The following is a 22,114-nucleotide window of genomic DNA, read 5'->3' on the forward strand; positions in this document are numbered from 1 at the left end:
CAGTGATTGCGTTCAAACTTTCCCTGGAGGCACAGTGATCCTCCCAAACAGGAAAAGACTTTGAAACAGGTAGAGCGGCGTCTTCCTGAATACTAATTAGCTGAGAGTACTTGGCTTTCTGCGACTCATCCATGTGAATCATTTGACAACAGAGTAGCAGTTTTCCACGGCTGGCTAATTCAGCACAATGCCTCCGAGGTAGGCAGACAAGGAGTGCCGCGGGAAGAATGTCACGAGTATTTGAGAAAGGTTAGACAGAGAGGAAAGCGTGTTGCTATCATGCACGCCATTCATCATCACTTTTACCACACAGTCACAAAGGGCTTCTGTGGGTGTGCCTGCCTCTGTATAGATGTGCACTGTGTGTAAGTATGTGTGCCAGGTATTAAGGCGGATTGGCCTGCTGTTAGAATGTGTTTATGGACAGTCCAGAAAACTATCGCTTTGGTCATTGATTTTAACCTCTCACACAGCTTATGCATGATTTGACAAACCAGAAAGTGATACAACCACGGTGGGTCGTTTGAAGTCCAAGACTTCTGATTTTCACAACACACGCTGTGGTTTGTGTCCCATCACAGGTCAGTGTTTACGGTTAAAGGTGTACTGTGTAGGATTTAGTAGCATCTAGCAGCATCTAGTTCAATACCCCTCGGCTCACCCCTCCCTTTCCAAGTGTGAAGAGAAGTTGCTGTGACCCGAAAAAGATTCACGCTCCCTTGTTTTTTGTTTTTTGTTGTTGTTCAATTAATGAAGTTATCTTAAACTTGGGGTCTCAAACCTCCCACAAGGCAAAATGGTATTTTTTTTTTCTATCTTCTTCTTCTTTGTCTTTCAATTTGTGGAATTGCACCACCAAATTCAGGCTGCCACTTCCATGTTAAAACACAAAAGGCCCTGTTTGTCCGCTCTGGGCTATGGTAGAAACATGGCAGAGCAACATGGTGGACTCGTGATAGAGGACCCTATGTTGGCTCCCTCTATGTAGGCTCATTCAAAGCTGACAAATACAGGCTGACACTCTTAGTTTCAGATTATACACTACTGGAAACTTCATTATGAATAGTATATTCCATGCCTGCAAATAGATCCCCATTAATCCGCTAAGGTTAGGGAATGATCTTGTCGTTGTTAACCAGCCAACCATTCCCAGGAATGGATCTCAGTCATCAAACAGGAGTCAATGAGGAAATGATGGAGGTTATTCACATCAGACAATCAGGACCATCTTTGAATAGTGACAAGGGTTATGAACTCCTCCCCATCCATCATAATGTGACAGGCATGTTACATATAGGTCACATGATGACATTTAAGCCACGAGCTGAAAGCTCAAAAGATCCACGTGGTAGCGTTTTTTTTCTAAGTTGAGACAAGTCAAAAGGTTTCAGTAAAAAAAAAATCACAGATGTGGATAAATTGAATCTAAAAACTTAAAAGTTTGTGGGTGTTCAAATGTTAAACACTTAACCAGATGCTGTGAGACTTTCACAACATAATTTTTTTTAATCTCTTGAGTTTTTAAAGACAGATGTAAAAATGTTTTATGCAAATGTAAAGAGGAGAAGAGGTGTGTGAAGGTACTGTTTATATAATGGAAAATGCAGTGATGAAAGCTGCATGGCACGACTTGCATTTAAGTATGTAACACAGCAGTGTTTGTTGGTAAGATTTGGGACAGCAACCATTACAACCACACACTGTATTAAAGAGGTAGGTGTGAAGCCAATGCAAAAGGGCCTGAAGGACCTGAATTCTTTCCAATGGCCAGCAGGGGGCGACTCTACAGGTTGCTCAAAGAAATCAGATTGTACAGAAGTGTATGAGAAAATGAGCCTACTTCTACCTTGATTTATCACCTAAGTAAACACTTTGCTAAGGAGTTCATGGTCTCTGACACTAGTTTCACATCTTCTTACAGCATCATGTTCATTTAGTGAATTTTGGTCTCATTTAGAGGAAAAATAGATAATAAAGCAGGGTATGCTTTAGGGCGGGACTACGTTGTGACTGACCAATCACAGGCAGTCTACGTCAAAGAATCGTCACTTCTAGCTCCAAAACGCCAAGATGGTGACAACCATAAAGCGAAACCAATGGATGTTGTCACGCTATGTCCACTTTTTTTTTTTTTTTTATACAGTCTATGTGACTAACCAATCTGAGGCGAGTAATGCCGAAACTTAACCAATCACACATGGGAATGAACGTGAGGTCCCTCTGGAACCACAAAAGGCTTCATACAACTATGTTGTTAGCCATTTTTCACATTTGTAGTAGTAGGCCGGCTCCTTAAGACTTGCAAAAAGAATTCATGTGTTTCCTTTTTTAATGTGTAAATTTAGTGGAGTTCCCCTTTAACCACAGCAGTGTAAGATAAGCAAACTGTCACAGGTTATCAAACCAAGACTGTGTGCGAGAAGCCTTTCATACCACAACTTCACGCATCACAATCCTTGTATGTATAACCTGGTAGTTTCATACTGATGTTTTTCCCAAATTTTACAAAGACTTCCACAGCAGCAACTCTGTCACCTACTCCTCTGAGCCAAAGCAACATGTGAGCATTATGGACTTGAACTCTGAGTCATTGATTATTATTGCCTATTTTTCAACTCACAACATAAATGTAATCCTCCAATCTCCTAATCTAATTTTAGACGCTGTATGTTGTGGATAACATATCATTACCAAAAACTTGACCTTCTAACATCTCTTTAATTACGTGAGAAGACTTCCAAACAAAAAAGGGCCATTTCGGGGACTAATCTTTGTTCCTCAAATCAAACAAAAAAGGCTATTTCTCCATGTTAATGAGCTCAATCACTCCTTCTAAATGCTTCAATAATTAATTTGCTCCCAGATTGTCAGACATCCATAATGTATAACATCCACAGTGAATTATTTACACAGTCATCCTTTGTGGCACAACTTACTGACTGACACCGAGTCACCCAGTGTGTCTGACGATGTGTGTGTGTGTGTGTGTGTGTGTGTGTGTGTGTGTGTGTGTGTGTGTCTAGATTCCACACTGACATTTTGGCTCTATAATGGCCTCACAACTAAGAAGTAGTAGAGGCATCCTGTGTGAAGGCAACCAGCACAGAGGCTAATTGCATCAGCTGGTGTGTGCTACCAGCTCCCCCATCAGTGCAAAGCAGGGACATACAGTGCAGTACACACTGTGGTGGAACAAGGATTTATAATAAGAGGAAACCAGAGCAACAACTAAATCGGCACAAATCAATATAAAAATGAACTGAAGTCAGAACCTAATGACACCCACTGCTGCAGAGCCAAAGTTCAAGTTACACCATAGAAGTGGATGTTTTGAAAGGGAAGTTTGTGAAATGTTGGCAATCCGGTGATTCCAGTCTTGGCTGCAGACCACAATATTGGCCAATTTTGTAAACTTTGCCCCCATAGACTGAGTCAATAAATCCACCTGTCACTGCTTTCTGCATTCAGTTCTGAGTCAGAAAAATTCAAATTCAGTGACCATGGCTTTAGTGGAATCACTTACTTGGCTTTTCTTACTAACAGGTAATCTCACTGTTGTATGTATTTCTGGAATGGAGATCATGAGAGAATCGGAGTGCATGTGTACTGTAAGTGGCTTAACAAAAATTCATTGAAAGATAAAGAAAAATGGATATAATATTCAGTGTGTGTGTGTGTGTGTGTGTGTGTGTGTGTGTGTGTGCTTCTGCTTGCAGTCATGTCCTCCTCTGCAGCTCAACACGAATCTTTACTTCAGAATTGCAGCTCCGCAACGCAGCTCTTGGAGCGCCTATCAGCTGACCTCAAGGTAAGCTACAGTATTAATGTTTGCCCTACCAGAAAAGCTGCTGTAGCATGCGCATAAATGTAAATGTACCAGGCATCCAGCCAGTATTTGATATTTTTATTTTCAGTTTGCTTTTCATGTCACGTCTGAGCAACAAAACAAGTGTACTGACAGATATTAACCAACAGGAGTCGGTAGAGTGTGGTGAAAGCCTGCTGTCTGCACTGAGCGCACAGGAGACAGCTGCACTGCTGCTCTCCATCAGGGATGTGACTGATACTCTGTCCAAACACCAGCTGAAAGGTACAGACATGTGCATCCGATTGTGCTCTACTTTTATCTGTGTGAGCAGTTTGAATTTTAGAGTGCGAGCGTGAAGACGTGCTGTCTGGTTCTCACTTCTTCGAGGGGCTGTTTGAGGATTCACACTCACACAGGCTCAGTATTAGAGTGAAGCTCAGACTGAGATAAGCGTAAGGGGGTCGGGGTTATGCAGGAAGGTTGAACAGGTGGTCCACAAGTCCAGGACTGGCGGTTGGAACTAAAATTGACATACTTTCTTCACCTTAACAGATTATATTTCTGTATTTGCGGTTAATATGATCTGTTCATTTCTAGCTATTTTTGGGATGTACCTGAATTGTACATGCCATGATACCTTGAGAGGAAGTAGAGGCTGCAGTTAGTCTATCCCAGCTGAGACTAATTCAATTAAAGCTTAGACTGGGCTGTACTTTAATCTAATTGAAATAAAAAGATCACTAATGTAAATAATAATCAACTAATGTAAATAACAGTTAAGTCTAAAGTACACCGCACTGACTACAGAGATTGTTTTCACAAAGCCGAAGGGCTCACTGCCTTGACAAATGTGGTAAATCTGGCAAACCCCACTAACACTGATTAGGATTAAATTAATATAATGATTACTGTCTATTGAACGTGTTCTCCCCACTGTTTAAGACTAAATGAATAAAGAATAAAGTACATGAGTAAAGAACACGCTCTGACTGCAGCTCCAGATTTCATCACACCTACTATGGTCAGTCAGTACAGTGTAGGGCTTAGGCCTGAAGCCTACAGAAGGCCTGCAGATGACGAAATGGACATCTAACAGGTGAAATGTTTTGTATTCCTCGTTTACTACATCTAATTATTCATAGAATGCCACGGTGCCGAGCCAAAGCAATGCCCTGAAGCCGAAGTTCCCGACAATGGAGGGTTGGCATGCGTCACAGTTGCCGACAAGAGATATTGCAAGCCTCTGTGTAACCACGTAAGTAGTACAAACAATTTAACATAGTATGATAAAAAAAAAAACAAGTCGTAGTAAAAGTACAATATTTTCTGGACAGTTCTGCACAAAAAGGGAAAAAAAAGATTAATATAATTTGGATCTTCTTTCACAGGGTTACGACTTTGGTTTTATGAGGAGAAGTCGTCTGTATGATGAATGCAGCAAGCAGACAGGATATAAATGGCAAAGCCAGTACGTAGGAGGAAACAAGCTGGCTGTCTGCAACAGTAAGACTCTATTTTATTGACTAACTTAGTGGCATTTAATAACTTTATGCTGATAGCAAAGTTCAAAGCAGAAACTAATTTACAAACACCCAACCCTCGTCAAATGCACTTCAGATTCCTTCAGTGCAGTTATGTTTTATTACTTTTTTATGTCTTAAAATGTCTGTACAAGGAAACTCACATTACATATTTATACAGTGGCACTTATGTAGAATGGTGAGTTGTGAAGTTGAACCTAACTTTGCTTCTATCCATTTCTAGAAGAATCTATTCAAGTTTCAGGCGCAAAGACGGCATATTTTCCTGAAGATCAGGACTGCCTGACAACCAAGAGCAGTAGCCAACTGCAGGCCAACATCACTGACGGTTTCATGACTGAGCTAAAGAATCAAGGCGTACAGGGGGAGTCACAGTATGACTGTCTTGTATGTGGAAGTTCCTCTGTCGCATGAGAAACGAAGCTTTGCAAATAAAAGCTGAGTGTGAGTTGATCTGACTTCAGGTTTGAAGAATAAAACAGGTCCTCAACCTGAGTGGTTTCATTTGCTGGCACTTGTGCAGGCTGGGTTAAGTGTCGGTACACTTGACATTTTTCAGCCCGTTATGCAAGATAAGCCGTGCTTTTGTGTTTACCTTTGACTGTTACTTACTGAAACAACCACTGCAGTTCCACTTACTCTGTGAGGTCCTCACATACTGAAAAAAAAAAAAAAAGAAATATTTGCTATCCTTGCCACTAGTGGGGCTAAAAATGTAGAGACTGACCTAAGGTGTCAAAAAAGCCCATCCACTGTGGTTATTTTAGGATACTGGCCACAGGAAGTGTTTCCTTTCAAAACAAACACCCAAGATGCTGATCTCCCCTGTAACGACTGATGTGCCTAAAAACATTTGTTAAGTTAATAGTACCACAAATCTTCAGTAACACAGATGCACTTTAGCTGTCAAATAAAAAGTAAATTGGGTAGAACTTCTATAAATAACACTGTCCTGGGGAATTCCCTAAGGTCCCATTTTTGATGGGGAATTAGATGAAGCCAAACAAGACAAACACAACTGATTCACTTCAGCAGCCACTGAAGTAATTGCAGGCAGCAATGGATCCCAGACAGGGACTCTTTGGATTAAAGGTGATGCTTCTGTGCAGGTAGAATTTACATTAACAAGAGCATGGATACAACTACAAATTGCCGTCCTCACTGCCTTCCAGATGGCTCTGTTTTAACAATCGCTACTCGCCATTTATGTGCTTGATGGCAGGATGTGGACGAGAGCGGCAGTTTAAATGAGGTGAACCGTTCCGCCAAATGGACTGCTTTGTCTGTCTGCTCTCAGGTTTTGCTAACACATCCAAACGCATCTCGCTGGTCGAGGTTAAGAGTCAAAATGAGATTGCAGGATTTCATCAGGTAGCCATTGACATTCCGCATCATTCTATTAGGAAACACTCTGATGGGAGAAAAAATGACCTGCTGAATGACCCTCTGATGTAGGCGGACCAACCATCTAATCGTCAATTACAGAAATAGGTCTGCGTACTGGGATTCAGTGGTAAAATGTAATGTCACCCATCACCCATCGGGTGGCAACAGACAAAGGATAATGTTTCAAGTTAATAGTTAATCTAGTGTTAATTTCCAAAGCCAGAAGATTTTCAACTTCAGCCGTGACAATTTGTGTTTCCTATTATGTTATTCTTTTTAATTAGACCCCAAATTAAAGTGTTACACAATATTGAAACAAATGTATTCTCCATCCATGCTGACATGCTATTCAGTGCTACTTGAAAAGTATGTAAGAGTGTCTGTTTTGACCCCTTTCATAGCAATACAACTCCTCATACACTAGATGGCAGTATTAAATCACAAGTGCCTCATTATTAGCCAGCAATGAAACAGGATTTTTGTTCACTATGAATGTATGTGTGTTTAGTTATTGGTCTAGTGCAAATAAATTAAATGTATGACACAATATTTCTCATTTAAACAACTTGTTGAAGGCTTGGTGTATTTTTGTTCAGGATTAAAAGAGGAAAAAATAAAAGTGTTTCACTTCAAAATGTATCAGTTTTAATATTGTATAGCTGTGTGTTTTTTTCACCTCTTCCTGTAACAGGGAGCAGGTGTCAACACTAACATTTTCTAAGGACAGTCTGAAAGAATTGAATTTGATCTTGTCAAGTAACATTTACAGTAAATATTTAAGTTTAAATAGTCTTTCCGATTGTTCCTTCCTGTGTTTACCTTCTTTCCCTCTCTATTCTATCCATCATGCATTTTTTTTTTTTACAGAGAAACCATTAGTGAACCAATGAAACCTTCTTGTATCATCATTGTGCCAAACCTAATGCTGCTCATTTCCCTGGCTGCTGTCCAGCTTCTGAAAATATATTACAAAAAAAACAAACAAAAGAAAAATTCAATGAAAGCCTTACAAAGAAGCCTGTAAAGAATGAGAATGAATATGAATGAAATTCTCCTTTTCCTATGGTAACGCTTTGAAGACTAATGACAACGTGTTACACCTTAGCTGTATTTGAAAGACATCATTTTTCTGCCTTGGTTTGACATGCAAATAATCCTGTTTGATTCTGTTGGGGTGTGAATAACTGTGTCCTATCTGACATAGTTCTTATTAGCCTGAATGAAAGCCTTGTTCATAACACAGCAACTTACTGACTTCAGGAGCTGTATTTCTGAGCTGAGCATATCTCTCAGAAGCCCGAGCTCTCCTTCTTCTCTAAGCATCTCCAGCTCCTTCCTCAGCCTGGTAAATAAATGAAACCCATGTCAGTGGCTGAAAAAAAAAAAAAAAAAAAACTTATGAAAGGGGGAACTTGTAAGGAGAAGCTTCAGCAGTTTTGGTTCTATATATTGAGTTTGAACCTATTGATGTTTTTTCTTTGTATCACTATACTTGGTGTTGCTTTGTCATTGTGTTTATCACTGAAAATAAAAAAAAAACACACTACATGAAACTGAAACCTATTTTTCACATCATGCTGATGGTGACACAAAGAACGCTCGTGCACAATATATCCCAAATCTTGTAAATCAGATTAAGATAATAGTTGTGCTTGTGTCTGTGTTTACATGACTGCCTTAATACATTCAGATTATGTGACATTTTGAGGACGTGTTGTGAGAATGCAACAGAAAGAGTTTGTTTACGTGCACAAAAACAGCTTAATTACTGGAAATACTCTGGATGAGGCTTACAGCTCAGCAATGAAGTTTACAGTTTTTTAACGTTAGCCTGAGTTCAATATTTACAACTTGTTTGACAGCTTAGTTAATATCTGAAATGATCTGCTGAAAGCTACGAGCTACTGCGAGCAACCAGGAAATAGAGACTTCACAATGTTTAGTGAAAACCCGACATGTGGAGCTTTTGTGGCAGAGAGAAAGCAGACTGAATCAACTGCTGGACAGCATGAGGAGTAATCCTGTGCTGTTGATGCAGAGGGTTTCAAAATTAGTTTTCGAGACAACGTTGTGTATGAAAAATGACATGGCTGCAGAGGGAGGGAGGGGTTCAGTGCAGCTTCATCTACGTTCACTGTCCCGATGGGCTGAGTTACCTGCAGTCCTGCTCTAACAAGCTGCAGTCAGCGTTGTCAGGTCCCTGTTATTGCGTGTTTGATGATGTGGTCCCGAGGGCTGAGCTGCCAACTCTTGACAAATTTTTTGAGAACTACTTTGCCGGCCTAGATGCGTCAGATGCCAGTCACTGCTGTTGACTAATTAATTATACATACATATTTGCATATACATGCATTACTGTACATCATTTGCATACACGCAGCAGTCAGACAAAAAAAAAGTGAGGGATGCACTGATGTGATCTTGATGCCAACAACGCACTGTTTACAAAAACATCTGCAGATGCCAATACTGTCTTTGACCCGCCTAAAGCTAGGGCACCACATCATTTCAGTTACGCTACACAAACCTACTGAACCACTACTGCTGCATCGATACAGATTCCACCACAATAATCAAACTTTAAGCCAACGTTATTTTCAACTCATTTGAAAAGATGATGAAAATGTAGATGTCGAACTCTAAGCAGCCTAAATGGACAATATTGCGGTCATGGTGAAATACATATTTTACTGCTGGTTAATACAGCTGTAGGTGGGGTATTACTTAATGGTATGATGACCTAATAATGCAGGCTGAATTTTAACAAGGCTGTTCAAACTGCAAACGCAATCACATTCCTCCTTACATATTGAATTTAATTTGCGTGCCTGTCCTTTCATTGAAATGATATTATTTAAAAAGAGTACGTGGGCTTTTCTGATTTGGGAGCCTTCCTGCAGCAGCTTCTGGGTCCACACAGAGTGGCATGACTGATATCAAAAGCTATTGCAAGAGGTACACAGTTATTGGTGATTCATTATTGGTAGACAGCTTATTGGCAGAAAAAGAACCGAAGTAATCATCCCAGTTTAAAAAGGATACTTTGCGTATTTTCAACCAACTTTGTTTCATTATGTTGGTAACATATGCAGGAGGAAAAGTTTAACTGGTTTGGCTCAGCAGCATTTTATATCCATTATTTAGTTGTGAGGAAAAAAAGGACTACTGGCTGTTTTTTGTTTTTTTTCATACTTTAAAGTAACAACTCATACCAGTGAACTACTCAAAACACATACAGGTCGGCAGGCCTGCTAGGGGCTTACTGCACAGGACAGAGGACAAATTACTAAGATTAGCGAAATGAAGTCTGTTGGCTTCGAACTGAGTGATATAACAGCTGCTTCTGGTTAAACAAAAAGGATCTTACAGGTCAATCTCCATAGGGATTTTTTCCATAATGTTGTCAGACACTTCCAATAACAACCTGAGCCTGTCAGTGGAAAAAACAAGCACTTTTAGTGGACGTACTTTGAAGGATTACATTACAGCCATCGTAGGTTGTTTGCTGCCTGTTCCCGGCTGCCTGGTGCAGGTAATCTACTTGACCAATTCCGAAAAGTTTTTGGGCCTTACAGTGATTTTGAATCCAAAATATGTAAAAAAAAAAAAAAAAAAAAAAAGTGCCCTGGTTTTAACTGAAATGAACTTTTAGCATTCAGTCAGTCAGCACAACAATCTCCTCCTCAGAAAAAAGTAAGAATCATTATGTTTTTCAAATACTGACTCTGTTTCATCTCTGATTAATAAACAAGGAATTCATATTAAGTATAGCAGACATAAAGAGGAAGATAAGACGGTTCCAAAATATACGATAAAGAATTAAGCGGACATGAACTTTAAGGCAACACTACAGAGGAGACTGCTGTCCCTTTGTTACCATAAGAGCAAGTTGATTTATTTTAGACTGTAACAAAGTAAATACTTCACACTATAATTTCATTAACATACTCAAAATTGTATTACTTGGTTCGCTTTGCCTGTGGAAAAAGCCTTGAAGATGGGTCCTTGTGACTTGAAGCCTTGGCTGTGATTTAACTGTTATGGCAGGTGTTTGAAGATTCTACACTGAGCTACACATGAATGAAGACAGGCTACCGCTATCTTTCTTTTATTGGAAGTTAATGAAACAATAAACAACTGAGCTTAAATTGCATTTTCACAGTCTGAAACCCAACAGCAGTGTTTTAAACTTTGCACTTCTCTGTGGAAGTTACAAATCCGATTTTTAAGGTGAGCATGCTGATTTCCAAACAGTAGAATGATGCTTCCAAGAGCAACACACACACACACACAGGGAGGCTTTTTGGCTACTGGCGGATTCTGCAGTTTAATATTAGATTTCTGCAGAGCAATGACATCTTCAAATGAGCCTTCACAAATAATGTAACAGTAATACTTCAATGAAGAAAATCCTACACATCAAAAAATACATACAACACTGTAATCATCAATCCCAAGCACAATGACTGAATATTTCAGGTATCTTTCTGTTACATGGCAGTGAACAATCTGCACCAGTAGCCACTCTGTTTTGCACACGGGACACTTTTAAAATGACTGTAGCACTCATTCAAATTGACATGCATTCAATTTCCAACAATCAATAAGCGGAGAGTTAAATATGCGTTTTAAAGTGAGACGCTGCAGTGGCTAAAGGCAGGATTGATGGTTTCAGTTCAGAATGGATGATCATAAGAATGACTGAGAGGAGGCCTCTCTCATCCAAAGCCACATCCTCAGCACTTCCTGAGGCTAATAAGCCCAGGGGTAATGGAGGACCTAGTATGTTTAATGAGGCTGATGGATGAACAGGACATGCTACTCACATGCATGATTTAAGGCAACGCTGGGAGAGGGAGGGGGGGGGGCTCAGGAAAAGGCAAGAGCAGGCCATGAAAAGGGAGTAAAGGACAGAGAGAAATAAATAAGGATGAGAAAAAAACAAACAGGTGAAAGTGAAGGCAATGACGATGATATGTGCCTGTTTTGAACGTCGTCCTAATAACGGGCACGGTGAGAACAGCTTTAAGTAAATACTGGAAAACATGTGATTTGAAAGGAGTTACAGTACGTAAATACATGTTAAAAGTTTGATTTCAAAACGTAACATCACCATACATGCAGATAGGTAACTTTGGGGGCTTGTTAATCACTTCACATAGTATTGTAGAGAAGACATTATCCAATGTAGTGGCATCAGCAATAACAATGACCCTTCCTTCCTGGAACTCTATTGATCTCCAGTTTTTTAATTAAATAAGGGAAGTCTCTTTGTGGACCAGCGCTTTCCTACCAGTCATGTTTCAATAGAATCCTCAATTCACATCCTACGACTAGTTCGTCCTCTACTGTGATGAGCACTCACTTGTCTATTTGTGTCCACTGTTCTATCTTTGGGTGCTTGAATCTAAGAGGAATGTGTGAGTGAGAGTTGGGTTTTGATCTTAGTGTTTTGTCACAGTTTGTAATTTCATCGAGCTACAGTACATACTGTGGAAATCAGCGTTTTGTGCTCAAAATTACTTTTATTCTAGGGATGCACCGACTGGACTTTTTCAGTCCCTGTACAAATAGGTTACCATGCACGGGTTTTCGGTATCGACCGACACAGAGCACCGATATGAAGACGGTGTTTAATCAATAAGCTTTATTCCTCACCATGTGGATGAGACTGGAATCATTCTTTTATGTGTAAGGCTGTTAAATTGCAGCGATTCAGTCCTGGAACCTTCTTCAGACAGCCTTGTTCAAAGTAAATGATGCTAAAAGCACAGTAAGATAATCCAGAGTAGCGACAAGGTTTTACTCTTCAGAGGTACTGACACACTGTCACTGAATGGATTGGTCCATGGATTTGTTCCATTGTCACCGATCGTATCGCAGCATCCCTAATTTAATCTCCCATTGTCCAAGGTGCAGCTTCAAAATACAGAATATATTAAATCACTTAATCACAGTCTTAACTTGACAAACTTCATGATTAATCAGATTGTCATAACATTTCCAGAAATAAAAAAATAAAAAAGTTTCTAGATAAACAGAAACTAGACTTTTCCACAGATACAGATGAGTGACAATATAAGGAAAGTTGGAGTTAATTAATGGACAAATATAACATTTCCATATCGGGCATGTGGAGTTACTGAATGGTTTGATTTGAAACAGTAAAATGAACTGAATGTGTCAGTAATTATCACAACTAAAAAGGTTGATTTCACATTTTAAATTAGGAACAGAAACCCATTTTCACACCTTCTGAGCGTATGGGACTGCTTTTGAGGACAATTCCACATGCTGTATATTTAATTCAGCACATACACAGTACTGCTGTGCTGTATGTAAATATATTGTACATACTAGGACGTCTGAATGTCCAGGTTACTCCATGTGCTTGGTTTACATATAAGAGCATGACGTATGATTCCACTAAAACCTGTAATTATTTGTTGGTACGCTGCTGAATAAGCATTCAGCGTAGATGAGTAACTCTCCGCCCCTCAATCATTTTCCCTTACAAACCTTCCTGCATCAATCACATTGGACCCACTTCCCTTTTTTCCACTTGTTGACTAAATGAAATACACTGCAGATCAAAGCCTTAATTAAGCCAAATGGTCTTAATGCTCTGTTATTTACACTTCTAGATTTGGACTCCAGCCAGTAGGATACAGAGAGAGAGGCACTAATGGAAGCTGGGCGTACTGGTATATTCAGCACTCCTCACAGTGTGATTCTGTTCTGCTCTTGATAAACGGCACCTTCTATCCAAGGGGCCTGCAGAATGCTTTGTTGTATGCTATTGGTAAAGGTGTGACTCTCTTCTTGTCCTTTTCGAAGTGCATTTAGCATCACATGAGTGACCGCGGCTATTAGCGCTACTATTGAGATCAATATTTGTCAGTTACACTATTGAAAACCATAAAGCCCCGGTGAGGAAAGTGATTGCACTTTTGTGCTCCGAGCCCTCCGACAGTCCTCGCAAGGCAGAAAACGTGCAACTAATTAAAGATCACAGCTGCTCAGTGAGGAATATTTAAAATATCAGGAAGCTCTTGAGAAATCTCTTTGAAAGACCAGGTTTTATGAGCTGCTAAAAAGCTTTTGGCTGCGTTTCCATTAAGTTTGTTCTCTTTTGCTCCTTTGTGTTTTATTTGCATTTATTTCCCTTTAGTATTTACTCTTCACTCTCGTTCCTCATAAAGATTATTCTCTGTGATGTAATGCAATTGTGAATAAATCAGGTATGGGACACTGTCTGTATGTCCAAATATATAAACCTCCCTCCGCATCCAGACAGGTGACGGCACTCACCTCAGACAGGTGCTGTCAGTGAGGTGTTTCTGACTGACGAACAGTCTCTCCGCTCTCAGAGATTCTGTCATTGTTTCAGCCTCACTCAACTGCCGATCCAGGTCTGTAGTCAAGAGTAATAAATCAAACACACAATGACTAACCAGGCCAGCATTAGTGCTGTGTCATAAAATACAGCCTCCTCTTTCATTCCAGACAACTGCTTCAGCACAATTGGGGATTTGAGACAGATGGCAAAAAGTCTCAGGGTTGGTCAACAAAAAAAAACAAAAAAAAAAAAAAAAAGAGAGCTCAGCTTTTTCTGCAACACAACACCGACGTCGTTCAGCTGCAGGTTGCTGGGTTGGTCGCTGGGTTGGTCGATCAAATAGGTACGAGTTGCAAGCACACATTCCTAGAAGGACACTTTGTACCACGTACAGTGTATTCTGCTGTTTACCTTCACAGTCTTCAATTGTGGTGATCCAGAGTTGTGTCATGGTATTGTAAAGCACCGTGCGCTGTTTTAGTCACTGATAAGCCTTTAAACTCGTGGAGCTATTATTCAAACTGGACTTCCTGGATAGTATTTAATTTTCAAAGCAGTACCTGTAACAACACATCCTCAGCACAGCACTCTTTTGTGTTTTGTGCAGTAGTATTTTCGTTCGGCACACGCCTAAACTTGTATTTGTAGTGGATATCTTCCAGCTAAGAATGCATACTGTATACTATGAGTAAAGACTCTTTAATACAGATTAAAAAAATGTGTTTCTCACCATCAGTGACCTGCCCTCCAATCTGCTCATGTAGCCACAATCTAATATATTTTATGTTCAATATCTGTGCTCAAGATCCTGTACAAGCCACCTGAACTCCCTTTTTTTTTTGCTAGCTTTGATTTCTGTCAAGCAGAAGATAAAAAGCTGATGGTCTGCTTGTGGCAGTGTGAATGAAATAACAAATGGACTTAAAAGGTGTGTTGAGTGCGTTACAGAAAAAGAGTGCCAGCAGTCTGTATGTGGTGGGAAAAGTGGAACACTTTCACATGTGTTCTTTCAGAACCAAATTATCTGACATGCCATGAACTTCTGGTATTCACCTTTCTGAACGTTACCCAGACCCTCCAGTTCCAGCTGGAGAGCTCTTCTCTCCTGCTGTATGGAGCTCATGTGACTGTTCCTGTGGCTCATCAGCTCCATCTCTAATAGTAGAGGGAGAAAAGACAAATCCTGCTTAGGCCTAAAGACCAAGATGGCTGAACTTAATATTGGATGTGTACTACTGAACAAATGAAAACTTTACTTTCACGGGAATGCAATGTGGGCATTTTTAAAAAAACTCACTTTAACTGTAAAAACAATCAGAGAACGGCGTTCCCTAGAGCCCAGATACAATACATAATGTGAAGACATCAGTAATGGAAGTAATGAAAACAGTCCAAACCACATCAAAAGTATAATTTGTCATTAAAAGTTCATAGGCTTTAAAGAATACAATATATTGCGAACTGTTACCACTGCAATTTCTGTACAAATAATCACCACACAATATTTGCGGGTTAAACCTAATGATTCGATAAAATCCATACACACTATGCACTGCTGTCCTACCTACCCAAAAAACTCTTTCTACCCAACCCAACCCTGCTTTTGTGAGACAAATTTCCCTTTTATCGTCTCGTTAATGCTGCGGAGTCAAGGCATAATTACAGTGTGAGCTAGACGGATTTCATGAAATGAGAGACTGTACACCTCAGGAGTTTTGTACTTTCAGCTCTGTGGGCTGGTTCGTCAGGACACACAGCAAAACCAAGTCCTGGGCTAAACTGGCGTTCATACAGAAAATGTAACTCTTTTCAGTTTAATCCTGCACAAAACTTAATCTGTGCCTGAGTTTAGTCTCTTAGTTTTTCCTTTTATTCTGTTATTTCTGTACACACCATGATAGATTCATCAATTCATCTACAAATGCTAAATAATATACCAAGAAATAAATTATCTTTTTGAAATGAGCAGTCAGAGGCCATATCTCCATTATATCACCCCTGTCTACGGTGACAACAGTACAACTATCAGTCTTTTATAACCTTTGTATAATGATTCCACCTCCCTCTCCAGGTCTAGGATCTCAGAGTGTGTCTGGCTTTCCGACAGCATTTCTTTGTTCCCCTCAAGACTGAAGTCACTGTTGAAGCTTGAGATCTCTTGAAGGAAGTTCGCCTCTTCTTCTTTAGACTCCCTCTTTATCTTGGCCTGGTATGAAAAGAGGGATCATATCGCTTGTGTTCTTTTCTTCCTCCCTCCCTGTGTCGTCACTGTGCATTTTTCATCCGGTTGTGTTTTACAAACTGGTCTGACTCATTTCAAAAGCTCTGTCAGGAAGTAAATATAGCTGGGCTAACAAGAGGTGTATTTCTAAAATACAATAATTAACTGATCAGAGAGCATATATTCTACATAGTGCTACGAGTCACTTTGTATGTATAGACATAGTTTAGACTAAAATCTGACCAGGCATTCATTTTCCACATAACCAATATGATATGAGATGTAAATATTGGTTCAGGGTTCAACCCACTAGACGGTCCCTGAGGTGGCTCTTCTGGCAAAGCAGCCCCTCAATTTGCTTCAACATCTGGTCTTCACATTTCTTCATCAGATCACGCTGCAGCCTCATCGCACACAATTGCTGAGTCTGTAGCACGGATAGGAGAGTGGGTAGTTGAGACACACGATCTGACAGACAGATGTACTGAGAAGGACGTGCATCACTGATACTTTACATGAGGGGGATATGTTCGTGATCCCACACCAGGGGAAATTAGATTCAATGAAAAGTCTAAGATAGGCAGATGGCACAATCATTGTGTGCTGAGTCTATATAAGGTAGATATGCAAGCCATCCTTACTGGTTCAGAAACAATAAGAATAAAAAAAATGTGGATTCTTTTTCATTGTATCTGTATTTTCACTTTTAATGGTTTCTCGTTTAGTTCCTGTTGTCTCTTCATCCCCTGTGATAAAACGGCATACCCCAAAAAACAAAGAAAATTCATCAACTATGTAGAAAGGTCAATTTATGGAGGATGCTTTTTTAAGTCACCTCAGACATGACTTTCAGTACGGTTTTCAGTCTGTTATTCGAGCTGTGAGGGAAGATGTGAAATTATTGTTTCTTATATGGTAGTGGAGGAGCACGGTGCGTTTTCAGGGCGCACAATCAGTTTCCAAGTTTTCTAAACAATGTAATTATCTTAAGACAGCTCTCATAAACTGTAAGACGTTACATCATGAGAGCTGTAAACACAGAGTGCTGTAAACACACCCTGCATATCGCTATGATGGAAACAGTTCCCATATTCCATTCTGCTCAGAAAAGGTGTCCGCGCTGTATGTTCTCAGGCAGATAACACTCAGACGGACACGGCGTTGTGCTCGCCTACCTTTCTGGTTAGATCTTGTAATTTCCTCTTTTGATTAGACGGCCAGTTTTACAAGCACAGGAAGAAGTTAGCAATAGTTCTGAGAGGTCAATGAGCCTGCCTTTGACACCATATCTCACACATGCTGAAAGGTTTCACTAATGTTATCCGGTGGAAATTAGCCATTGATTTCACAATGGCACTTGCAATTTGCACTGTTGATCAAATGAATGGGAGAGATTAAGTGTTTTCAATCATAAAGCACATCAGCTGATCAATATGCCAATATGCGCTTCTTTAACTCGCGCGTCAGTACCATAAATACTGTATGCGGCCTCAAGATAAAGCAATTTATCAGTTATTGTTCTTATTTTTCATCTTTCTTTTTAGATCAACAAAGTATGCTTTATATATTTACAATATATAAGCAACTGGTCTCTGTTTCACTAAGGTATCCTCTTGAAGACAGTAAAATCATATATTATAGACGCTAAAACAACAACCAATATTCCATATATGATGTGACGTTAGTGTTCACTGTGCAAGAACCCCACAGGCATTTATCTAGAGAGACAGCTCAAAGTCAAACTACATGCTATGCCACGATGCATTTGAGTACCAGGCTGTAAAAATATGAGGCAGTCCCATCATAAATCACCATCAAACAGGCAACAGTCACATTCATCACTCACTTACTTACACAGGCTCCCTCTGATATGTATTTAAATTAGTGAAAACCAACCAGAAGCCTCCAATGTCAATTGCAAACGATCCAGTAGGCCTGATAGCATGTAACATCTGATATATCCAGTTAAAGCCATTAATAGTTTATCATAAACCTGTGAAAAAATATAAAGTCTATCACAGTTGGTCGTAAGTTTAAACGCAGACTGCTGAAAACATGAATACATAAAGAGACATCTGTGTGGGCCTACTGTCAACACTGTATCATGGTCAAATGTATTCAGCAACAACACCCGCAATCGTAAGATAGCCTCACCTTTTTATCAAGCTCCTCATTTATACTTTCACACTTTTCAGCAGCGCTCTTGGTCTTCTCGGTGCATCTGATGATGGCTACTTTGACTGAAATAAAAGCAACTCATTAGCTTCTACCTTGCAAAAGACAACTGTGATACACTGAACAACCACATATAAGTGTTATAAATGTCACTTCAAATGGCTTCATGGTATTAGCCTCTGTTGGACTGAACAGGGGAAAAAATACATCAAAATACAATGTAAGTGTGGCTGGATAAAGAGGGAAACGTCTCTTAACTGTTTATATTCCTCATTAGCTGAGCTAAGTAGCATTGTGGCTAGCCCTGTGATTTTAACTAACAGCTACATTTATTATACATTTATCTATTATTTACCTTCTTTGAATTTCTGCGTTTGCTCCGTAAATCGTTGTTCAGTCAGGAGGATTTGTTCAAAAAGAGAGTCTAAACTCATTTTTAGTCAATAGCTGGCTTAATGAGTAGCTTAGAAGGAAAGAAATAGATCCTGTTAAATATAAAGTTGACGCCTAGCTTTACTAGCTAACCGCCTGTGCGAAGTGTAGCTAGCCTTAAGAAGCTAACCAGCTGTGCCATGGAAACAGCTCCCAAACCCCGCCGTGGGCCGGACACCGGTTTGTTTGCTCTTTTATTACTTTTCAAATAACATTGCTACTGCTGCTATGATGAAGATGGAGATGAAGTGAACGATTTTGGCATACTATTTACTCTAGAGAATCGAGACGTTATGGGACAAGTTTTGTTAAACAGGTAACAAAAAAAAGAAGCGGCTAGCTTAAACACGTTTTTAGCTAAAACATGTTTTTAGCTAGCTCCCGTGTGACTTTAACTGGTTGTGAATGGTTTAAGTTAGATAACGTTTGCTAGCACACAATTCTTGTGCTGTTTCTGCTGTTAATAACTGTAGCTAACACCTACAGTGTCATCGATCCGCCCCTACTCACTTTATGAAGTGCTGTATCGGCACCGTCGACCTTGTGAACTATCCACGGTGACGCACTGCTTCGTAAGCAGCCGTTTTGAGCCCTAGCTTAGCTTCATGGGCGCCGCCATCTTAGATTTTTGGAGCCACAAGTGACGTTCTGTTCAGGTATGCCGCCCTAAAATATAGTCTGTTTTACTCAAAATGGGAGCATCATTTACAAAATAAATATCACGCTGCAGTGAAAAAGGCTTGAAAGCTGCACCTAAGAGCATAAACTCATTATAAAATAGTTCACTGAGGTAATAAATCATAAGAGAAGAAGGGTAATTTTTTAATTCCACTTCCATACATTGTGTTTGGAGCCAGTTGAGTGGCCCCCTTCTGGCCATTAAAAACAATGAAGGTTTAAAGCACTCGGGCATTGGCTTCACTTTTCAGACCAAGGACACTAAAACAGTTGTGTTAAATGTTGTTGTTTTTTTGGTCTCTTTTTTAGTTTCCTTGTTTTAGATCTGGAAACTCCGTCTGCTTTTATACAGTCTATGATCGGCACAGTCAGCTTTCCCAGCAGTCATTCACTGAGAGATCTGTCACACAATTCCTGACATTGACCAATTTTCTCATTTCACCATTGGGACGGAAAAAAAAAAGCATCTGATCCAGTGCCATGGAGCGCATTACAGTGTGAGACGTTAAATGACATTCATTTGCAAAATTAATATCACATATTGATTGAGGCTTTTCATAAATCACCAGGCTGGGCCTTTCCCTGACTGGCAAGGCTCCCTTTGGAGACTTTGAAGAGAGAACAGCAAAGTCATCAAATTGCAAGCAGACAATTAGCCAAGATAGTAGCCTGAGCCTGTCACTCATTTGTACCCATTTTTTCTGTCTCTTTTCCAGTCATGTTCTCCGTAAAGAAAAAAATTGTGGACATTGGCCCGTGGCACATCTATTTAACAAAATTGAAAGTCATTTTGGAAAGTGACTGTACCTTGCAGGATTGATTCGCCCTTCTTAATCATGGCTTCCTTTTCAATAAGCGCTTATTCACTGATATTCAAATAAGCTTTTTCATACCATCTCTGAGTTAACCCTCTCTGCCTGTGTGTGTGTGTGTGTGTGTGTGTGTGTGTGTGTGTGTGTGTGTGTGCCTGCATGTCTGCAAGGGTTGATTTACTGTGGTGGACGCCAGCATCCTTGATTGATTGGGCCCAGTCTTTAATGCAGAGAGAGGCTCGTTGACATAGTCTGGTCCCGTGTATTTAGCCAAGTGGATTAGCCTTTGAATGGACCTTACAGGCAATCAATGAGCCATAGGAAGAGTTACAAGTCGCACGATGCATCATCCCTCATATTCTAACCGTGCTCTGTTTGTTAGACATTACAAGTCATTTGACAATACATTGATCAAACTGAGGTGTAAATATCATACATACATTAGAATGATATGTTTTACATGTTTTAGATTCATTTTAAATCACTCCTCATTATTCTCAACAGTGACCTTTACTTTAAAACCACCAACAGATGGCGACAGTGGCTCAGTGTCCACTCTCCTGTGTGTGTGTGTGTGTGTGTGTGTGTGTGGACGGAGGGCAGCACAGCGCTGCCACACTGCTTTTAGCTGACAACTATCAAAAACAGATTTCGCGGAGGCTGTTTTTCATATTTACAACCCCTGCGTGTGGCATCACCCAGCAGCCTGTCCTCTTCACAGTTGGCAGCCACAGTTGCATAACACACTTTTTTTTTTTTTTTTTTTGTCATTTGCAAATGGGATTTACATTACAGCAAGCTGGGAGGAGCCACGCACATGCCTGGGATATATCATGAATAGGCCATATGCAGCTGAAATACATCCATTCATTCTGTCATTCAAGTGGCACTCCACCTCAGAGGGGGCTTCAGATCTGACAAAGTGTTGTACAGTGGAGGCTGCTCCATACGTTGCTGCGTTCGTGTCATAAAAAAAAAAAGTACTTCAGTCTCCCTCTCTGTCCTGTCAGTGTCTGCAAAAGTTACATTCAAATGAAACACCAGCCCACGCGCATCAAGAGTTGTGTGGTTTGATAACATATTTGATGCCCCGTGTGGTTCCATAGGGAGGCCTGGGTGCACATGGTTGTTACTTCTTTTTTTTTTGACATGTGTGAGCTGGAAAGCAAACATAAAGGAGACCATAATAGCCCCGAAGAGATTTGTGGTAACTTTGCAGGACGGTAACCTTTCAGAAAGACCATCAGCGTGGTGTTGTGCGCCCACTGGAACTTGTGTCTGTGGCGCTCATTAGTGAGCCGCGCGAGCTTTAAAGCTAATGATGTGTTTTTTCTGCGCGTCCACTGTGATCTTGCCACGCAAAGGGAGTGAGTTCGCCGTGACAGCGAGGCCTATCTTTGTAAATTTATGATCAGATTACTGTAGTTTAGCGCGAGTGGGAAGCTGGCACTCTCCTCCTGCTGAGTGCGGCAGACAGCAGTGGGGCTCCAGTTGGCTGTGTGCGCTCAGACGCACAGACGCAAGCATCCCACTGGCTGGAGTTGGAGGACACTCGCCCGTTTCGCTTCCACCGCTGCTCTGATCTCTCGTCTTTGTCTCCCGGCGGTGAGAAGACCACCCGCACGGGAGGGAAGGAGAGGAAAAAAAAAAATCCCACTTCTGTTTTCTTGTACAGACTACTGAGAGTCGGAGAAAGAAAAAAATCAGAATCAGGACTGGACA

General features: G+C 40.4%; 2 protein-coding genes across 2 annotated transcripts; one reads left to right on the plus strand and one right to left on the minus strand.

The window, feature by feature from the left end:
* The first annotated feature begins 3,484 nt into the window (after nucleotides 1-3,484).
* LOC139211305 (uncharacterized) lies at nucleotides 3,485-5,763 on the plus strand. Its single transcript, XM_070841595.1, has 6 exons — nucleotides 3,485-3,543; nucleotides 3,717-3,796; nucleotides 3,976-4,090; nucleotides 4,951-5,063; nucleotides 5,197-5,311; nucleotides 5,573-5,763. The coding sequence occupies exons 1-6, from the start codon at nucleotides 3,501-3,503 to the stop codon at nucleotides 5,761-5,763; spliced, it is 657 nt and encodes a 218-aa protein (XP_070697696.1). The 5' UTR covers nucleotides 3,485-3,500.
* A 1,891-nt stretch (nucleotides 5,764-7,654) lies between these two features.
* Nucleotides 7,655-18,904, minus strand: ccdc172 (coiled-coil domain containing 172). The gene is made up of 8 exons (XM_070840843.1): nucleotides 18,826-18,904; nucleotides 18,450-18,535; nucleotides 16,606-16,722; nucleotides 16,115-16,280; nucleotides 15,128-15,229; nucleotides 14,047-14,149; nucleotides 7,987-8,077; nucleotides 7,655-7,690 (listed from the first exon to the last, which is right to left on the minus strand). Exons 1-8 carry the CDS (start codon nucleotides 18,902-18,904, stop codon nucleotides 7,655-7,657), a joined length of 780 nt encoding a protein of 259 aa, XP_070696944.1.
* Nucleotides 18,905-22,114: the final 3,210 nt, after the last annotated feature.

The sequence above is a fragment of the Pempheris klunzingeri genome, chromosome 12 (assembly GCF_042242105.1).
Source record: "Pempheris klunzingeri isolate RE-2024b chromosome 12, fPemKlu1.hap1, whole genome shotgun sequence".
NCBI lineage: Eukaryota > Metazoa > Chordata > Actinopteri > Acropomatiformes > Pempheridae > Pempheris > Pempheris klunzingeri.